The sequence below is a fragment of the Nesoenas mayeri genome (assembly GCF_963082525.1).
Source record: "Nesoenas mayeri genome assembly, chromosome: 1".
NCBI classification, from domain to species: domain Eukaryota; kingdom Metazoa; phylum Chordata; class Aves; order Columbiformes; family Columbidae; genus Nesoenas; species Nesoenas mayeri.
The window spans coordinates 212,271,770-212,291,839 of NC_137541.1; the positions used below are offsets into that span (position 1 = coordinate 212,271,770).

Sequence of the window (20,070 nt, forward strand, 5' to 3'; positions counted from 1 at the left end):
CTGTCCCCATCTCTGTCCCCTGTCCCCAGTCCCCATGTCTGTCCCATTCCACATCCCTGTCCCCTGTCCCCTCTCCTCCATCCTGTCCCCCGTACGCGTCCCCTTTTTCCCGCTCCCGCCGCCCCCCCGCCGATCTCCGCCCCGCCCGCTCCCTCCCGGCGGCCCCGGCGGCCGCGGCCTAACCCGCTCCCTTCCCCCTCGTCCCGGTGCCGGCGCCCCGTTCCCCGTTCCCCGCCGCCATGTCCCGGGCGCCGGTGCGGGTGCTGCGCCTGGGGCTGTGTCCGTACCCCGAGGCGCTGCGGGTGCAGGAGCGCTGCGTGGCGGCGGCGCGGGCGGCGCGGCCCGGGCCCGTCCCCGCTGCCCCCCCCGCTGCCACCGCCGGGGAGAGCGTGGTGCTGAGCGAACCGGCGGCGCCCGTGTACGTGTGGGGGCTGCGGGGCGCCCCGGAGGCGGAGGCGGCGGCGCGGCTGCGGGCGCGGGGCGCGGGGCTGCTGGCGGCGCGGCGGGGCGGCCACATCACGTTCCACGGGCCCGGGCAGCTCCTCGCCTTCCCGGTTCTCGACCTGCGGCGCCGCCGCCTCCCGTTGCGGGGCTACGTGGCGGCGCTGGAGGCGCTGGTGGTGCGGATGTGCCGCCGCTTCGGCCTGGCGGCCGCCCGCGCCCTCCCGCCGCCCTTCACCGGCGTCTGGATGGGCGACAGCAAAGTGTGCGCCATCGGTGAGCGCGGCGGGGGGACACGCACCGCGTGGGTGACATGCACCGGGGGGAACATGCACCAGGGGTGCGCACTGGGGGGTGATACACCGCGTGGGTGACATGGACCGGGTGGGCGTGCACCGGGTGGGTGACATGGACCGGGAGGGGAACATGCACCGGACAGGGGGCGGGGACATGCACCAGGGGTGCGCACTGGGGGTCATGCACTGGGCGGTGACATGTACCAGGGGTGTGCACTGGGAGTCATGCACTGGGGGGGGGTGGTATGTACCAGGGTGGGGGGCATGCACTGGGGGAGGAAAGCAGTGGGGGGACATGCACTGGGTGGCAGGGGTGCACCCGGCGAGGGGACATGCACCGTGGAGGTGACATGTACCGGAGTGGGGGGCATGCATTGGGGAAGGAATGCAGTGGGGGGACATGCACCAGGGGTGTGCACTGGGGGGGTGACATGTACCAGGGTGGGGGGCATGCACTGGGTGGGGACACACACACCGGGGATGTGCACTGGGGGGGTCATGCACCATGGAGGTGACATGTACCAGAGTGGGGGGCATGCATTGGGGAAGGAATGCAGTGGGGGGACATGCACCAGGGGTGTGCACTGGGGGTCATGCACTGGGAGGGTGACATGTACCAGAGGAAGCGGGGGACATGCACAGGGGGAAATGCACAGGTGGGAGGGGGGTGCACGGGGGTAACATGCACCGGATGGGGGTGACATGGGTGACATGCAGCAGCGATGTGCACTGGGGGTCATGCACTGGGGTGATATGCACCAGGGGTGACATGCATGGGAGGGACATGCACCGGAGTGGGGATAGCATGCAGCGGGGGGGCATGCAGTGAGGCAGGGCATGCACCGGGGGGAAAGCACCAGGGGATGCTGTGCACCATGGGGGACATGCACTGGAAAAGGTGACACAGTGGTAAGGGGCATGCAGCAGGGGTAGCATGCACCGAGGGATGGCATGCATGAGGGGACATGCACTGGGGACACGTGCACTGGGGGGAGAAATGCATCAAGGAAGGATGTGCCGGGCGGGGAGATGGACCAGGACACATGCAGCATGGGGAAGGTGGGCACCAGGCTGGGTACACATGTCAGGGGATGTGCAGGGAGGAGTATGAGGGCCGGCACAATTTTGGACCCTCGCACCCCAAACCAGGGCACTGCACCTTCTGCAGCTTGGCCCTTGCACCCAGAACTTGGTGCCTGCAACCTGGTCCTCAGCACTGTCCCCTCCCCCCATGTCCCCAGTCTTGTCCCCTTCCCCTTTGTCCCCAGCCCCTGAACTGTTCCCCTGTACCACAGCCCCACATCCTGCACCCCATCCTGGATCCCAGCACCCCCAGTTGGGCTCTGTTGCCTCGTCTCGGGGGCCCTGCAGTCCAGACACAGCCCCCTGTCCAAGCCCACCCGAAACCCCGACAGTGGGATGCGGGGATGGGGTGGAGTGAGCCATCCTTAAATATAATAAACTAATAAAACAAACGGGCGCTGACGGGTGGGCGCTTGGGCCCCCGCAGGGGTGCACTGCGGGAACCACATCACCTCGCACGGGCTGGCGCTGAACTGCTGCACCGACCTCACCTGGTTCGACCACATCGTCCCCTGCGGGCTGGAGGGAAAAGGCGTCACGTCGCTGAGCCGCGAGCTGGGCCGGCCCGTCACCGTCGACCACGTCCTCCAGCCTTTCCTCGACTCCTTCCAGGAGGTGTTCGACTGCACCTTCGTGTTTTCAGAAGATCCTGGGGAGCGGGAGAGCCGCGGCGCCGCGGCTGAGTGTTCCGGCAAACCCTTGGTGCAGCCACCTGGTGCTTAATTGCAGGACAAGTTCTGGTGCCTTCACCTGCAGACAGCGCATGAACGGCAGCAGGTTGTCGCTTAAACAGCCAAAACTCCATCGGGGCCGCTCTCTCCATCTCCACGGGTCTCTGTCCCTCAGCTCAGACCTCCGAGGGCGTCACGTCCCCGTCGCCTGCTGGGGAAATGCCCAAACAAGCACTTTTGTGTGTTTTTTCTGCCTGTCTCCCCACAAAACTCCAAAATTTGGGTGAACGCTCACGAGCCCTTTGGACAAGAGGAGGAGGGACGGGTTGACTGAGCATTTTTCCCTCGCTGCTGCATAAAAAGAGGGAGATTTTCTATGAAAAGACTTGCTGGGAGCTTCGGCTGCTGATCCTTTGTTTATTTGCCACAAGATTTTATGAATAACGACCGTTTTCTTGCACTGTGCTCAGAGAAATCCTCACAAGGCAAAAGTCCTCACTGCAGGGTTGGGGCGGGTGGAAAGATCACTGATAAGAGGTTGTAAATGGTTAATTACAGAGCGATGCTGATGTGGTGGGAGAGCGGGAGGAGGAGGGGATCTAGGAGAGGATCTGTGGCCGTTCCAGATCATGTGGGGCCACACAGTGTGGGATCGAGTGCTGGGGACCTCACTGTGGTCCGTGCAGGTGGTGTTGGCTCCTCCGAAATCGCCGCCCCGGCTGCAGGATCCGCGTGTGCTCGCAGGAGCCGTCCCAGTGAAGCGGTGCAGCCACCCTCAGGTCCTGCCTATGGATGCAAACCTATAGGTAGACACAGATAAAACTGATTTTAATAACTTTTCGTTCAGGAGAAATGGAAAATGGTAAATAACGTTCCCGCACGCCACTCAGAGAGGGAGCTGACCCCCCTCTGCAGCCCCTCACCGCTGCTCCAGGCCTTTGTTCTGCCCCATGAGCTTTGGGGTTTCTCTGCCCTCGCCCTGCAGCCCCCCCCGGGTTTTTGGGTGGGCAAAAGGGACCAATGGGGCTGGGAGGCGCAAGGGGGAGGAAAACCCCATTTTACGGAGGCAGAGGATGGTGAGCGGGGATCAACGTGCCCCGGGCAGGCTCGGTGCCCAGTGCGAGGGCTTGGGGACAGCGAGGACACACGGAGGAGGGACAGGAAAGCGTGACCGGCAGCGTGTGCCGGGAGGGAAACGCAGGGTCTGGCTCTCCCAGCCCTATAAAAGCCTCCGGTATCCGGTTGGGGTGAGAGGGCCGTGGCGGGACCTGTGGGTTGGGGACAAGCTGGTGGCCCGCTGGGGCTTTGGCAGGTGGCTCTGCCCCGGGAAGGGGAGGAGGCTGCGCGGCACTCCCAGCCTGGCCGGCATCCCTGCCCGCGATGCTCCAGTCCCGGCGCAGCCTGGCAGCAGCGAGGGCACCACAGGTGAGTGCGAACCCCCTTCCCACCCCTCCGGTTCCCCCTTTGTCCCCCCAGCCCCTACATCCCTCCCTAATATGGGGTCCCCCCATGCCGCGCCTCCCCTCCTGGGATAAACCCCAATATTGCCCTAAATCTCCCAAATTCAGCCTTGAAGACACTTGGGGCTGAGCCCATCCCTGTGGGCTCGTGGCTGCTTGGCCCCTTCCTCCTCCTCACTGCCTGCAAGCTGGACCCTGAGTTTTGGGGTGACCCTTTATTTTGGGGGGGGTTCATCTGCCTGTGCATGGGGCAGAGCTGCTGGGGTGCTCGGGAGCTTGGGGGGATGGCTCTGGGTGTGCTGTGCCCCAGGGGACAATGGCAGTTTGTGGGGCTGGTGGGTCCCAAAGGATGGCACACGTGGGAGAAAGAGCCTGTGTCCCCAAGTCCCTTCCCATGCGCCCCAACTCAGAGGCTCCAGCCAGGGGTGAAGGTGCATGAGGACACAGAGGGCACATGGGGCTCCAGGGTGGGCTGGCAGTGGGGACCCTGGGGGGTCAAAGGGTGTCTGAGACCTATGGGAAGTCCCCGGGGGGTTTGGGGCAGCGACCCCTCGGGATGGGTCCACTGGGGCACATGGGGAGCTGTGTCCCCCTGCCGGGGCAGTTGTCATTCCTGGCCCTAGGTGGGGACCAACGGGGAAAAAATGGGGGTCTCTGCTCACCCTGGGGGTGAGTGGGGTCAATGCATGGCAGGATTGGTTATTTAGGATTGGGGACCCCAGACATCACGCCCTCAGGGTCACTTGGGTGCTGGCTCTGCACCCTGCAAGCCCACTGTCCCCCCACTTCCCTGGGGGACACAGGCTTTGAACTCAACCATCCCCTAGGACAGCTGTGTCCCTGACTGTCCCCAGCTCTGGGGAGGAGAGGGGGGCAGGCAAGCGCTCCAAAGCTCTTGGTGGAAGGAGTGAAATTTGGGGAGGGAACTGCTGCAAATACGAAGCCCCCAGTCCTACTGTTGCTGTGTGGCAGAGAAGGTGCTTCAAGGACCATTTTGGGGTCATTGTTGGGTCCAGCAGGACATCCCAGGGTCACTGACACCACAGGGACAGCCCTGGCTGAGCCTCCCTGTCCTTCCCCGCAGCCTGGAGGAGGACATGGAGGAGAACAACCAGACAGAGACCTGGAACCAAAGCCTCCAGGTGGTGCTTGATGCCTTGAACCAGACGCTGCAAGGGGTTGTCCTCTGTCCCACCGACCGCCCGGCCACCACCGCCGCTGCCGCCCGCAACGCCAGCACCCGCGCCGCCCGCCCCGGCCGCAACGACAACGCCTACATGTACATCCTCTTCGTCATGACGCTCTTCGCCGCCACGGTGGGGAGTCTCATCCTGGGCTACACCCGCTCCCGCAAAGTGGAGAAGCGCAGCGACCCGTACCACGTCTACATCAAGAACAGGGTCTCCATGATCTGAGCCCAGCCCTGACGCCTTGTCCCCTGCGAGCTGGTGGCTTCGAGGGTCACGTCGCTGCTGCGATGGGGCAGCGCTGCCGGCCAGCCTGGCCCCAAAGCTGCTGCAAACCCCACCCGGTGTCCCCATGGAGTTGCTGAGCCCTGGTGTGAGCAGCGTGGGGACATCCTGGCCGGGCTACGGCTCCTGTCTGGCAGGAGGTGACAGGGTATGACCCATGGGCAGGTCCCGGTCCCGCAGACCCACTTCGGCTGAGCCCCGTGGGGACGGGGATGGCAGGAGCAGCTCCTTTGTCATCGTGGCCCGCTGAGGCTCGCAGTGTCTTCAAAGAGAAAATGTTACCATTTCCCCACTTGGATCAGCCAACGTTGACCTCCGTGGGTGGCCAGCAGCTTCGTGACATGGGCTAGTGGGTTTTTCTGGTGCTAAAACCCTGTAATTTTTGAGTCGGGCTGGGTGCTGCTTTTCTGGTGGGGAATTAAAGGAGGTGGCGGTTTCCAACGCGGTTGCGTTTGCTTCTTCTCCGAGTGAAGTCGGTGTTGGGGGGACCCATGGGACACCTCTCCATGCTGGTGCGTTGCCCTGGCTGCCCAGGGGGTGCTGTATGGGCTAAACCTGCTCCCTGTGTGCTGCCGAGGGGACACCAAGGTCAAACCCTTGGTGGCATCGAAGCCCCAGGACATGAGATGCTTCCTCCCCGCTGTGGAGCATCGCTGGAACTGCGGGCACACGTTGCGGCCGTGGCCCGAGCCCGGCCAGAGGCATCCGGCTTCACACGTTCCCGAAAGTCTCCCCGGGCTCCGGACGGTGATGCTGAAGTTTTTCCTGCTTCCTTCCTGCTGTCGGCTGTAGCTTTGGCCTTTTGTACCGCGGGTCCCAAATGTGTTTTCCACAGGGCGAGGGCGCAGCGGTGGATGGGAAGGGGATGTTCTCGGGTCCTGCTGGGCTCCTTGGCTTTGTCTCCGCTTTTTAAACTGGCCAGGTTTGGGACTGGCCTGTGGAGTGGCCAGTGGCCAGGACAGTAAACGTCCTCATCCTTCAAAACAGGCTGTGGTGCAGCGCAGGTGACCTGGTCTGTCGCATGTCTTAACCTGTTAATAATGGCATAATTAATGTCTTTAATTGCAGCGAGATTAGCTGGCCCATAGGGACCTTTCTGCATTCAGAGGTTAAACACGGCTGCGATGCCTGAGCCCAGACAGTGACGCCAAGCCCCAATCCCCAAAATAATAGTCTGGGGTAGAGCCGGAAATCTTGGCACTGGCAGCACTGGGACGGCAGCGGCTCCACGACCAATTCCTGATCTTCCACACCCTCGTTTTGTGCACAAACCCCAAGGCAGAGGGTTTGGGGGAGCCCTGGGGGGGCTGCTGGCTTTGGGGCTGAGCCCACTGTGGATTCTGAGCCGGGTCTGTGGTGCCGATGGGGTTTTCCAGGGGCGCAGGGACAAATGCCACCAACGTCCCCCGGCACCTGGCCCAAGCGGGAAGTAGCTCAAGAGGCTTTGCTGTGTTTGTCTTGCGGTTGCAGTGCTGGGAAAGGAAAATAAACCCTTTATCTGCAAATAAATCAAGGGAATCGGGCCAGGCGGGGACAGCCGAGACAACAAACCCTCCGCTGGGTTGGTTTGTGCCACACAACACTGCGTGGGGGTTTTCTCCACCTTCATGGAGGTCCCTGTGCTGGGACCGATGACAAAACTCCCAGTGATGTGGTCTGCTTGCCTCTCCTGGTGGCCACTGGCCCTCCTGGGTGAAGGAGGTGGCTGGGATGGATCTGGTGACCGCAGGGTCCCTTCTGCTGCTGTACCTGTGGGGGACAACCCTGTTACAGGGCGGCATGTCATAAAAAAATGAAAACAAAAAGCTGCTTTTCCCTCGTCCAGAAAATCCTAAGGGGGAAAAGCCTTCCTGCAAGAGGGCTCATGTGGGGATCATTATTCACCCGATTTCTGATCCTCCCTTCCGTCCCTGCGATTAAATTCAGACCAGAGCCTGCAGCAGGGCTGGGGGATGCCCTGGGTGTCCCCATTCAGGCCTGGGGCTGGAGGCCAGCGGGCTGGGTGACAAGGTGCCAGTGCCACCTTGTGGCAGCTGCTTCAGGGTCCCTGCGCCACGGGCGCCTGCTCCTTCCCAGAGAACCCTGTGGACTCCGTGGGGCTAGAGCAGCAGGGCTAGTCCCCATGGGACCCATGGCTCTGGGTTGGCTGGTGTCCCCATGGGACCCACCAGGCTGACTGGTGTCCCCATGGGACCCATGGCTCTGGGTTGGCTGGTGTCCCCATGGGACCCACCAGGCTGACTGGTGTCCCCATGGCACCCATGGCTCTGGGTTGGCTGGTGTCCCCATGGGACCCACTGCTCTGGGTTGGCTGGTGTCTCCTTGGGACCCACAGCTTTGGACTGGCTGGTGTCCCCATGGGACCCACTGCTCTGGGTTGGCTGGTGTCCCCATGGGACCCACCAGGCTGACTGGTGTCCCTATGGGACCCACGGCTCTGGGTTGGCTGGTGTCCCCATGGGACCCACCAGGCTGACTAGTGTCCCTATGGGACCCACTGGTCTGGGTTGGCTGGTGTCTCCTTGGGACCCACAGCTCCAGGCTGGCTGGTATCCCCATTGGACCCACAGCTCCAGGCTGGCTGGTGTCCCCTTGGGACCCACCAGGCTGGCTGGTGTCCCCATGAGACCCACAGCTCCGGGCTGGCTGGTGTCCCCATGGGATGCTCAGAGGGGTACGGAAACATGAGGATACAGGGGGTGTGGATGGATTTGGGAGCCTCATGAAATGGGTTTGCTTCAGCTGGCGGAGGAAGGATTTTGGGACTAATTAGGTGCTCATCCCAAAGCTCAAGAGATTCCTCGTCAAAGCCAATTGGGCTCTGGCCTCACTCCCTGTGCTGCAGCCCCAGGAGCAGATTTCGGGGTAACACTCATGCAGTTTGTTTTAACAGCACGGAGATGCACTCAGGCGCACAGAGGGGAGAGCTGGGGCAGCGCTGGCCTTGCCTGAATCACTAAGCAATGCAGCTAGGAAAAAAAAATAGGGCTCATGAGAGGCCAATTTATTTAAGATTTTTTTCCTCAGCACACAGCAATGAATTGCGGATGAGACGATATCTGTAGCGGTTTGCCAGGTACTTAGAAAACGATATCGAAATGTTGTGTGTCTGGGAAATTCAGGCTGACCTTGCATTAGCGAAGCAATGGTGGGATTGTTGGAGCACCGGGAATCGCAGAGGCCTGTTCCTGGGACTGCTTTGATGCTGGGCATTTCGATAAGAAGAGTGTAAGGTGAAATGCTAGCGGTGCAGGGGCTGATAGCGATGGTATCACCAAGCGGCGGCAGCGGGTATCGGTGAACGATTAGCTAACAGCACAAGGTGCCTCCAGCAGTTTGTGTTACACTGGTTTTGGCTGGCGAATACATGGCACGGAGGCACTGAGGTGTGGGAAACATTAAAGAAAATAAAAGGAGGGAAAGGAAAAGTGCTTCATGGAAAATAGTTTGTGTTGAAGGGACCTTCCCAGCTCCCCCAGTGCCCCCCTGCCATGAGCAGGGACATCTTCACCAGCTCAGGTTGCTCAGAGCCCCGTCCAGCCTGGCCTGGGATGTCTCCAGGGATGGTTCATCCACCACCTCTCTGGCCAACCTGGGACAGGCTCTCACCACCCTCAGGGCAACAATTTCTTCCTCATATCCAGCCTCAATCTCCCTCCTTTAGTTTAAAACCATCACCCCTTGTCGTGTCACAACAGGCCCTGCTCAAAAGTCTGTCCCCATCTTTCTTCTCGGCCCCTTTAAGTATGGAAAGGCCGCAATAAGGTGATGTTTATCTGCTAATTCAATAAGTGCTCGCTACTAAGGAGTCCTAACAAGCTCTGTTTGTCCCATGCAACGGGCTACAATTAAATGCTAAGAAGTAGGGATGGAAAAGCTGAGGAGGGGACTAATGGCCGTTCATACATCAGTGGCAATTGCTGCCCATGCAAAAAGGGACATGAAGCTTTAATGGTGTCCTGGCCGCACAGGTACAATGACATGGGGCTCAGTGCTGCGGGTGTCAGATGAAAGCCCCGTGGCACAGCTCCGTGTCCTATGGAAACACGAGTGGTTTCAAGCAGTGACATTAACTATTCATTATCTGCTACCTTCCTCTGGAGGGACAGCAGAGGTGATGTCACACCAGGTAACCACCAGCCCTGCTCCGAGATGAGGGTGACCATTGCCTGCGGTGCCTTAAAAGGATTTTCTGGGAGGTGACAAGGCCATTATAATGGGAAAGGGGCTGCTTCCAGACACACAGGCTCTTCCTTCATGTCAGAAACCCTCAGTACCCAAAACACATCCATTTCTTCTAAAGATATCAGTTCCTCTCGCCAAAGACACAGGCTGTTCCTTGCTGACAGCCCTGTAGCATCACAGCTGGAGTGACACCCTTGTTCACAGAATCCCAGAATGTCAGGGACTGGAAGGGACCTGGAAAGCTCATCCAGTGCAATCCCCCCATGGAGCAGGAACACCCAGATGAGGTTACACAGGAAGGTGTCCAGGCGGGTTGGAATGTCTGCACAGAAGGAGACTCCACAACCTCCCTGGGCAGCTTGGGCCAGGCTCTGCCACCCTCACCACGAACAAGTTTCTTCTCATATTCAAGTGGAACCTCCTGTGTTCCAGTTTGTACCCATTGCCCCTTGTCCTATCACTGGTTGTCACCAGAAGAGCCTGGCTCCATCCTCCTGACACTCCCCCTTTCCATATTGATCCCCATGAATGAGTCCCCCCTCAGTGTCCTCTTGTCCAGCTCCAGAGCCCCAGCTCCCTCAGCCTTTCCTCACACGGGAGATGCTCCACTCCCTCCAGCATCTTGGTGGCTGCGCTGGACTCTCTGCAGCAGTTCCCTGTCCTGCTGGAACTGAGGGGCCACAGCTGGACACAAGATTCCAGGGCAGAGCAGAGGGGCAGGAGAACCTCTCTGACCTACTGACCACCCCCTTCTCATCCACCCCAGGTACCATTGGCTTCCTGGCCACAAGGGCCCAGTGCTGGCTCATGCTCATCCTGCTGTCCCCAGGACCTCCAGGTCCCTTTCCCCTACTCTGCTCTCCAACAGCTCCTTCCCCAACTTACACTGAACCTGGGGTTGTTCCTGCCCAGATCCAAGACTCTACACTTGCCCTTGTTCTATTTCATTAAATCCTTCCCTGCCCAACTCTCCAGCCTGTCCAGGTCTCTGACATGTCCCTAAAGCAGCTCTGATGTTCGCTCATGCAGCGTTTTTCACTCACAGCCCTTCACTGAGCGGTGCTGGGTGCAGCATCCTCTCTCGCCTAAGCCAGATAAGTCATTTTACAATCAGTTTTTTTATGTATTAAAGCACACGATGGAAAAATGCAGCATTCAGGAGACTTTGGCTTTCTGAACCTCTGGGTACCATCTCTCTTCCCTGGCGTCTGGTACCGCGGTGGCCCAGCTGCCTGTGTGCGCTCCCAAATTGACTCCGAGAGGTACCAAATTAATTAGTGGAGGAGCCCTCAGCAGGCAGAGCCAGAATGTGCAGGCTACATCGGGCCCTCTCTACATGACATGCTGCACTCAGATCCTGGCCTCCCTTGCACTGTGGCTGTTCCAACAGCGCAGGTCTGTCTCTCTCCCCTTTCTCTGCCCTTTTTTTTCCCCTTTTCCTCCTCTGTTCTCATCCAGGAGAGGGGAAAGGGAGACCTGGGGTCAGACCAGCTGAAGGATGATATATAGCAGTGTTATCAAAAGTCTGGTCATAAAACTAACTGCTGAGATTGTGCAATGACGGGGCAGTTCAGTTCAGCTTGGCTGCCCTATGGGTACCTATAAAACCTGCACCACATGGTAAGAAAAAGCAGAATTTCTTAATAAAGATCAAGGCATCACTTATTTTATTGACAATCAGGAAATCCCAGACACTCAGGATCTCATGTAATCCCTCTGCAGAATGTTTTCGGCGCAAATTTTCACTTTTCTACACAACTTACCCTGTGCTTTGGGACTGAGAGGATAAATTTGGATAAAAAGCCTGATCCATACTCCTTTCTTGTTCTCTCCAACGGGCCCATCCCGTCTCCTTCCTGCACATGGATGCGGCTGGTGGACAACTGCTCAGCAGAGCACGCGCCGTGGCTATTAATACCTAGAGGAGAGGATTAAAAATAACCAGGTCTGCATTCGGTTGCTGGTTTGGAAAGGACACGCATTGATATACAAGGGGCCTGGTGATCAAAGCGGCTCCTCTAGGGTGCTGAACCCAGAGTAAGCGGGAGGCACCGAAATTTTCCCCCAAAATAACAACCCTGAAAGGAATCTGTGAACCGAGTAGATGATATTGCAGCAGCGGCGAGGAGAGCAAGCTCCATGCCCTCCGTTAGGGCTGAGCAGAGGATCTTCCAGCTGCACATTCAATACTTCATTTAAAGTGTGGGTATTTAGGGTGTTACGCTCCCGAGGAAGCCAATGAGTGTGTTGTCAGCGCCAGAGGGTGCAGGATCAGGCCTTCCCAAGGCTGACAACATTAAGCACAAGGGACAGCTGCAGAATTTAAAAGCCATTTCTTAATCTCAGCAGTCTCCATTTCATCCTTCTCACCTGCCCATCTACTCCCTTTCTTTGTGCTCTGCTTGCAGAGCGCCTGCTCTCCTTCAGGACAAAGCGCTTTGGCTGTTTTGAGCCCAGATAGGATTAAAAACAGTATTCAGGCCCAAAAAATCACTCGCCCCTTCTGGTGCAGCGCGCGGGGATGTCATTACTGCCCGCATTTAGAGCTGTGCTGCCTTTCTGTTGATACTGAGAGAAATGAAAGGATGGGAGTTGCTGTGTTATTAGCAGGTAACCTGAGAAGCAGAGGAGAACAAGGGGTTCAGGATGCATAAATAATAAAACAAAAGATGTTCTGCGGAGCGAGGGTGCGCACGGTGCCTGCTGAGAGGCTCAGAAGGATGCGCTGGGTTTATTCCGCATGACCCTGGCTCGCTGTGGAAACCAGGGGCAGAAAACCAACCCGGGATATGATGAAAGCCCTGGGATGTTTGCAGGCGATCTGGAATAAACAACGTGCGGCAAAATTGCCACGGAAACACTGTACCAGCTGGGTTCAGCCCCGAGGCTCTCGGCGCAGGGCTGGCAGAGCTGAGCGATCGACAGAGCTAATCCGGTTTGCTGTGGGCGAGGATTTGGTCTGCGGTACCAGATTGCTGATGATGCTAACGTGACTGTACAGATGGTTTTTGTGTCTGATACTCGGTGACATCGCTGGGTGCTTAACCAATTTTCTGTGGAAAAAAACAAAATGAAACACGTTGGGAAGAAAAAAACATGTACATCATTGTTTAGGGGTACGATACAGATGCTGGAAACCCAACCCTGCCAGGAAGATGGATACATTTAATCATATAAGCGAGAACAGATATGCTCTTTACCCCTGCATTGCATATCTGGAAATTCCAACAGGAGCTATATGTTATCACTGGGTCTTTATTAACTTCCATTATTATATTTATATTAGAAAAAAAGTCTAAATTTGGGGGCAGAGACTGTTGCAATTTGGGAACTCTGGGTTTCGTAACAGCGGCGCAGAGAGCCGGGACCTTCCCCAAAAGCATGACTGACGCACGCCCACAGTCATATATATGCATATGTGGATGCACACACTCATTTTGGCCAGGAATAAGCTTTACCCAATCCAGCTGAGCCCCGGCACAGTCCCCGCTGGCTTTGGCAGCTCCCAGCACACAAGCAGGCGGCTGTCAGCAGCCTGTCAACCCTTCTCCTCCCCGCCTGCCTCGTACTCATCGCTGGCAACGTGTCCCCTCCTGCATTTTTTAGCCCCTAGACTGTTTGCTGCTGCTCAGTTTGGTCTGAGCACATTGTGCACCAATCGGGCAAAATGATATGTGAGGGTGAAGAATTAAAAATGTTGCCCTTCCTTCGCTCGCCAATAATTTCCTATTTTCTGGCTTTTCCCTATGCTGTAAGGACTGGAAGTTTTGTTGCTAGTAATAGGTGAAAATGGGGATTTCTGCTGGCAATGTGCACAGACAGTGAGTGTAGGGGGCTCGGAAATCATGCCAAAGTGCCCATGAGAACGGCAAAATACCAGCCCCAGCGCAGCGCAGTCCGGAGTCGTGCTGGCTTCTTCGCTATCACTCTCTGCGACAGCACGAAAACAGATGGGACTCAGTTTAACTTTCCTGTAGCGACATAATCAGCTTTAAAAATTCTTCTGGTAGCTGGTTAACCCTCAAATACATCGGACTTAAGTTGTCATCTCCCGTGAGGTCGGTGTTTTCCCAGGTTGACATAACAAATCCATAAGCACGATCTAAGCTGTACCGCCTGTAATCTTTTTAGATGATTTTTGTATGGCTGGAGCTTCTAAGGCTGCCCAGCATTTGCTAAACACATGGTGGATTCTTGGAGCTGCTAACCAAACTTTTCCATAATATTTGGAAGGCAGATCGTCCCTCTCTGATTTTGGATGCATTTGTGAGATCCTGAGAAGTTTCAAATCCCGCTAAAGAAATAACAGGTGAAGAATTTAATCTTCTATGAGGCTGTTTTATCTGCTTTCCAGGGAAATAATCATGGAGGCGCGTTGACATCTGAGAGAATGATAATTATTCTATCTAGATATCTGAAGGGAAAATCCTGCTTTTAATTACGGCTAAATAAACGAGCACTGATAATGGAAAGCGTAGGCACGGCTGCCACTGTCCTGTGCGAAACAACTTGATAAGGTTCAAGGTTTAATGTACAGAAAGAACCTGCCTGCAAAATATCATCATTCAGAACAATGTAAAACTCTCATTAAGCACATAGGGAAAAAAAATGAGGCAAGAATTTAAGCATTTGAAGTATGAAGTTTCATTTTAGCAACATCTCTTACTGCCTTTGTGAATAGTTACAGGGTTTTTGTACGAAACGCTCTTTGGAGAGGTATTTAATATGGCCATTGTCCTTTTTTGGGAGAGGAAAACAAAGGTTTTATGGGCTGGAGCTCCTGTTATGCTGGGCTCTGGGCTTCTTTCCTTGAAGACAAAACACAAAGGAGGAAAAAAGAGCAGGTAAGGTATGAAAAGCAGGTGCTTCACCTCATGCTGACTCTCAGGTGCAAATTCACCACAGGAACCACCCTGAGATCTGGAGAAAAATGTGCCAGCATCTGGCTGTTTGGGACATGGTTTTAAATGGACTGCCAGGCTCAGGATGGCTTCAACACTGCTACAGATGCTGCCTCTTTGTGCAGAGATGTGGGAGAAAGGGAAAAAAACCCCACAAAAATAGGAGAGGAAACAACATGGGGGGTGGGTGGCCATCTATTATCCTGATTTCCTCACCCTAACTTCACCAGTGTCCAAACTCTTCTCCTTTTATGCCAGAAACAATCTCAGGAGAGTCCTTTAGTGATAACAGAACACTTACATGGCCTTCCTTATTTCTCCTATCTTCATCTTCTGTTGACTTCGAACAGTAATTTACTGTAATAGCCCTATTTAAAGGTTCACCTCCCCACACTCGAGTCAGACCTCTGGAATGGAGGATTTGTTTGTGTTTGCAGCCAAGAGGTCTCTTCAGGACACTGACTTGAGAGCTTTGAAGGGAAGAGATTTTAAATTGAGATATCCAGGCTTTCTTAGGTTGGATCGTTCCCTGCTATATTTAGTTTTCACCAACATCTTTTGCTGTGCTGCTTGGGTACCCCAAACCACCTCCCCACCTCTTTGCCACCCCTCTGTTGTGTCGTCTTCTTCCTCCAGTTCCTCTATCCACCTCCTCCAGGAGCCTGGGCCTCTCCCAACCCAGCGTTTTGTACCTCCCTTCACACCCAGCGTCCCCTGGGCACCAGTCCCGCTGCCCTCTGCCCGTCTTCCTGAAGCTTCGCATCCCTCTGCAGTGCCCGCTGTCACTATGGCAACCTCTGAGAGGATGCTCTGCGGGATGAAGAAATGCTGCAGGTTGAGGATGCTCTGTGGGATGAAGATGTTCTGTAGGATGAGGATGCTCTGCGGGATGAGGACACGCTGTGGGATGAAGATACACTGTGGGATGAGGATGCTCTGCGGGATGAGGATGCTCTGTGGGATGAAGACGCTCTGTGGGATGAGGACATGCTGTGGGATGAAGACGCTCTGTGGGATGAGGATGCTCTGCGGGATGAGGATGCTCCGCGGGATGAAGACGCTCTGCGGGATGAGGATGCTCTGAGGGATGAGGATGCTCTGTGGGATGGAGATGCTCTGTGGGATGAGGATGCTCTGAGGGATGAAGATGCTCTGTGGCATGAGGATGCTCTGCGGGATGAGGATGCTCTGCGGGATGAGGATGCTCTGAGGGATGAGGATGCTCTGTGGGATGGAGATGCTCTGTGAGATGAGGATGCTCTGAGGGATGAAGATGCTCTGTGGGATGAGGATGCTCTGAGGGATGAGGATGCTCTGTGGGATGGAGATGCTCTGTGAGATGAGGATGCTCTGTGGCATGAGGATGCTCTGTGGCATGAGGATGCTCTGTGGGATGAGGATGCTTGAGGGATGAGGATACTCTGAGGGATGAGGATGCTCTGCGGGATGAAGATGCTCTGCGAGATGAGGATGCTTGCGAGATGAGGATGCTCTGTGGATGAGGATGCTCTGCGGGATGTGGTCACTGCTGTGGCCTTCTGCTTAGGGACAGGCAATTCAATTAGAACTGAAGAGGCCTGGAAGGCGAAGCAGGGATTATGATTTTCCTCCTAATGGCAGTTTAATTGCTGCTTCTGCAGCCTGTCTGGAAATGATCTGAGCAATGGGCTTGTCCTCCAGCGTAGCACTGTTTCTATTATCCCTTCAGAGGGAACAGACGATGCACTTGATAGTGCTGAATTCTGCCTCAGAGGCTGAAGGAGAAGCACAGTCAGGGAGGTTTTTAGCTTTTCATTGAACCACACAATGGTTTGGTTTGGGACCTTCAAAAGACACCCAGTGCCCCCCCTGCCATGAGCAGGGACATCTTCACCAGCTCAGGTTGCTCAGAGCCCCGTCCAGCCTGGCCTGGGATGTCTCCAGGGATGGTTCATCCACCACCTCTCTGGCCAACCTGGGCCAGGCTCTCACCACCCTCAGGGCAACAATTTCTTCCTCATGTCTGGCCTAAATCTCCCTCCTTTAGTTTCAAACCATCACCCCTTGTCCTATCACAACAGGCCCTGCTCAGAAGTCCGTCCCCATCTTTCTTCTCGGCCTCTTTTCAGTACGGAAATGCCGCACTAAGGTCCCCCCAAAGTTTCTCTTCTCCAGCTGAACACCCCAACTCTCTCAGCCTGTCCCCCAGCAGAGCTGTTCCAGCCTCGCATCATTCCTGGGGCTCCTCTGGCCCCTCTCCAGCAGGTCCATGTGTGTCCTGTGCTGAGGACCCAGAGCGGGACCAGCACTGCAGGGAGGTCTCATGAAGATCACCCAGGAGGCAGAGAGCACAGGTTCGGTGGTGTGGTAAGAGATATACTGTACATTTTTGTGTTTTCATCAAGCAAAAGCAGGGAGCCTCCCCCTGGCCCTTCCCGTCTCCCCCATAACCCTGCGCAAGCCTCCTGAGGGCCAAGCGCTCTGGGACACTGATCGCCAATGGTCGTTATTACCACACTGACAGGACAGGACGGTGCCGAGGCCACTGAAGGGAGGGACACGGCTACTAGAGGGGGTACGGGACGGGAGAAGCCGGGACTCCCTCATCTGGGCCGGCTGAAGGCAGCGAAGCCGCTGCTCCTCAGCCCTGTCCGCTTCCCCTCACCCTCAGGAGAACCGGGCGCGCCGCGGGGGCTGCCGGGAATTGTAGTTCCTTCCCGTCCGCCCGCCCCTCCCTCTGCGGCGTTCGGACTACATTTCCCGTCATGCATTGCCGCACGGCCAGCCAGGCTGACGAGGCGGGATTGGCGGGGCCGCGGCGCGGGGGGCGTGGCGTCGGTTGTTGTCGAGCGGCGGGCGGTGCGTGGGGCGCGCGCCGCTACCGTTACCGGCTGAGGCGGCGACCGCCGTCGGGAGCGTTGGGCTGAGGTAAATAGCGGCCGCCTCCGGGAGCCCCCGGCTCTCCCCGCTTTCCCCGCGTACCGGGGCGCTGGCACCGCCTCCCTCCGCTCTTCCCGTCCCTCAAGCGATGCGCGGTGCCGCGGCGGAGTGAAGAAGCGAAGCAGCGAAGCCTCCGTCGTCCCCTCATCATCCACTCCCCGCAGACATGGGCGACTGTGGAGCCCCCGGGGACGTCAACTCCAACGTGCTGATCTCCTGCAGCACCGGCGATGAGCAGCTGGATAAGGCGGTGTGGCAGTGGCTGAGCTGGGACAAGGTGGGTGTGTGGCTCCTCTTGGGGGGTTGTCCACCCTCCCGGGGTTGTTTTGTCATCGGTCCCATCGCGTGTGGTGTCACCTCATCCCGCCCGGTGCTCTGTTCGGCCCCTTCTCCCTCCGCCCTCCCTCAGGAGGGCCCTTTCCCCCGGGTTTTGGGGTGACAGGTACCTTTTAAAAATAAAAAAACAACTCTGAGCATCTGGCCAAATAAAAAAAATGCTCTTTGTGACTAAAATTCTGTGAGAGGTGGGGGGGAAAAGTGAGGTCATCGAGGGCTGTACCTGAGGAAGGGATGCGATGATGTCATTTTACTGGCACATGGAAGGTGGCACCTGCTTCGTTAAGGCAGAAACGCGCGGCTTGTAAAATCGGCTTGAAGGTTTGTTACGTGGCTTAAAAATGCAGTTACGAGTCGAACGGCATAATTTTGGTTTTCTTAGCTTCCTGAATTTAATGCCCTCCCCAGGAAAGAAACAGCTCCAGAGATCTAAGTTCTCCCATGCTCCTTCCTTTTCTGCTCCAGCAAGGTTTGTTCTGATTACAACCATTTGAGCCTGTAATAATATGGTATTGGATGTTATTTTGCTTAAATCGTTGTTGAAAGGGTTATTTTTTTTCTTTTTTTTTCAGCTGATTTATCAAAACAACATGGCCTGTGCTTTAAAAAATACCTTGGAGATGGGGGAGGGTAAACTACCAGTTCACCAGTGCTTTAGGTTTCTGTCTGTGGCTTTTTTCTTTGTTTTCATTTTTAATGAGAGTGGTTGTCAATGTGTTTATGCCGTTTCCTCTAATTGTGTCCTGTCAGGATCAAAGCAGAAGGGCTCCAATTCTACATGACAGCCCTTAGATGAGCTTTCTGCTACTTGGAAATATCCCCTCTTCTTTCGTTTTTGCAGGAATTAACGCTCGCCATCTGCGCATTCCGCGCTCGGAGCTGCTGTTGTGAAAATATCTGTGAATTGTGGCATGGGGGAGGGAAGGAGTGGAAAAGGGAAATAACATTCCTGATAATACACTTGATAACCCAGACTGAACTCTAGTAAATAGGGTGTTTTTTTAGTTAGAACTTCTGGTTAGTGTATCGGAAGGTTTTTTTAAAAACAGATTAGTATATATTTATCTGAAAAATGTGTGAAGTAGGAGAACTTACACTTTTTAATGTTAAGATTACTGAGGAAGAATATTTTGATTAAAACCAGCAATAGTGAAATATTCTATAGCTCCTTCTAAAGCCAAAATTAACCAGTAAAACACAAACTGAAGAGTCAGTTTGATTGTTCCTGTTTACCCTTCCTTCCCTAGGTGTTAATCATGACCTTTCCTACGACTCGAACTCATTACTCGGAGAGATTTCAAAGAGAGTTCCTGTGAATTTTGAGAACTCAAAATCACCTGGAGAAGGAGGACTTGGCCACGGGGCTGGAGCCATGGGTGGTTCAGAAGCGCTTCCAGTTGCTCTGTAAAGGGTGTAAAAGAAAGAGATGAAGGGATTGTGGGATGGGAAGGCGAAGAGAAACCAGCAAGTACAGGATTATTTGCCCAATACCCTCGTATTTCACCGTAAACCCAAGAAATGAGGTCTCTAGGTTTGCTGTTTGCCAAGCAGCTTGATGAAGAGCTGTTTGTGTCTCACCCCTTCCATGCTCACAGTTTCCTTGGTCATAGGGACTTTTGCTGCCTCTGATCAAGGGAAAATCTATGTGCTATGTTTGCAGCTGTATTTAGCTGTGGGGAGCTTTTGTCCTCTAACTTAATTGAAAATTACTTGCTGTAATTAATTCTTAGAGCGGTGCTCTTCATCTGTTTTCATTTGGGTATACGTGCTAACCTCTTCTATAATAAAACTGTGATTACAGACTGAGATGTGGGTGGATGGAGGAAACCTGACTGTATGATGGTCCTTCTGCTTTCCTCCTTTCTCTCCATCTTCATTAATGCTTCTAGCAACTGGCTTAGAGTAACTCACTAACAAAATCTCTCTCCATTCTCACTCCTTAATTGCTGCGTGTTTACTTTTTTTGCTTTGAGACAGGTATGGATGCATGAGGCACCCACCTCCTTGGTAAACTATCTGAGCAAATATTGTTCTATACTTTTTCCATTTGATTCCTCTTCATCCACCTTCTAGCTTTCCTGTTGTACTTCCACATCTGTCTTACGTCTCCTAAAGGAGTCTGGCTTGTGTAGAAAGCTGTGTCAGAGCAGTTGTCTCCAAGAAGATCACTTCTCTTTAGAACAGGTGTTTGAGTTTTTGACTGTGGTTGTAGTAATGATTTTATGTGCTTGTCTTAGGTGGCTTTATAGACTGGCAAGAATGTGGCACCCGCAGAGTGGCACGAAGATGAGGTGTTCTCAGTACAG

The 20,070-nt window shown here is 55.3% G+C and overlaps 3 protein-coding genes across 4 annotated transcripts in view; all 3 read left to right on the forward strand.

Annotated features, from left to right (window-relative positions):
- Positions 1–239: 239 nt before the first annotated feature.
- LIPT2 (lipoyl(octanoyl) transferase 2) lies at positions 240–2,543 on the forward strand (the record flags this gene model as incomplete). The annotated part of the gene is made up of 2 exons (XM_080338727.1): positions 240–717; positions 2,248–2,543. The coding sequence occupies 2 exons, from the start codon at positions 240–242 to the stop codon at positions 2,541–2,543; spliced, it is 774 nt and encodes a 257-aa protein (XP_080194853.1).
- A 2,505-nt stretch (positions 2,544–5,048) lies between these two features.
- Positions 5,049–5,366, forward strand: KCNE3 (potassium voltage-gated channel subfamily E regulatory subunit 3; the record flags this gene model as incomplete). Its single annotated transcript, XM_080363963.1, has 1 exon — positions 5,049–5,366. The coding sequence occupies one exon, from the start codon at positions 5,049–5,051 to the stop codon at positions 5,364–5,366; it is 318 nt and encodes a 105-aa protein (XP_080220089.1).
- An 11,990-nt stretch (positions 5,367–17,356) lies between these two features.
- PGM2L1 (phosphoglucomutase 2 like 1) overlaps positions 17,357–20,070 on the forward strand; it is a 46,020-nt gene continuing 43,306 nt past the window's right edge. The window contains exon 1 of one of the 2 annotated variants that reach the window (XM_080348086.1): positions 17,357–17,705. In XM_080348086.1, coding sequence (XP_080204212.1) covers positions 17,595–17,705 — 111 coding nt within the window. In that variant the 5' untranslated portion in view covers positions 17,357–17,594. The remainder of the gene's footprint in view (positions 17,706–20,070) is intronic. The other variant, XM_080348088.1, reaches the window with a different exon arrangement.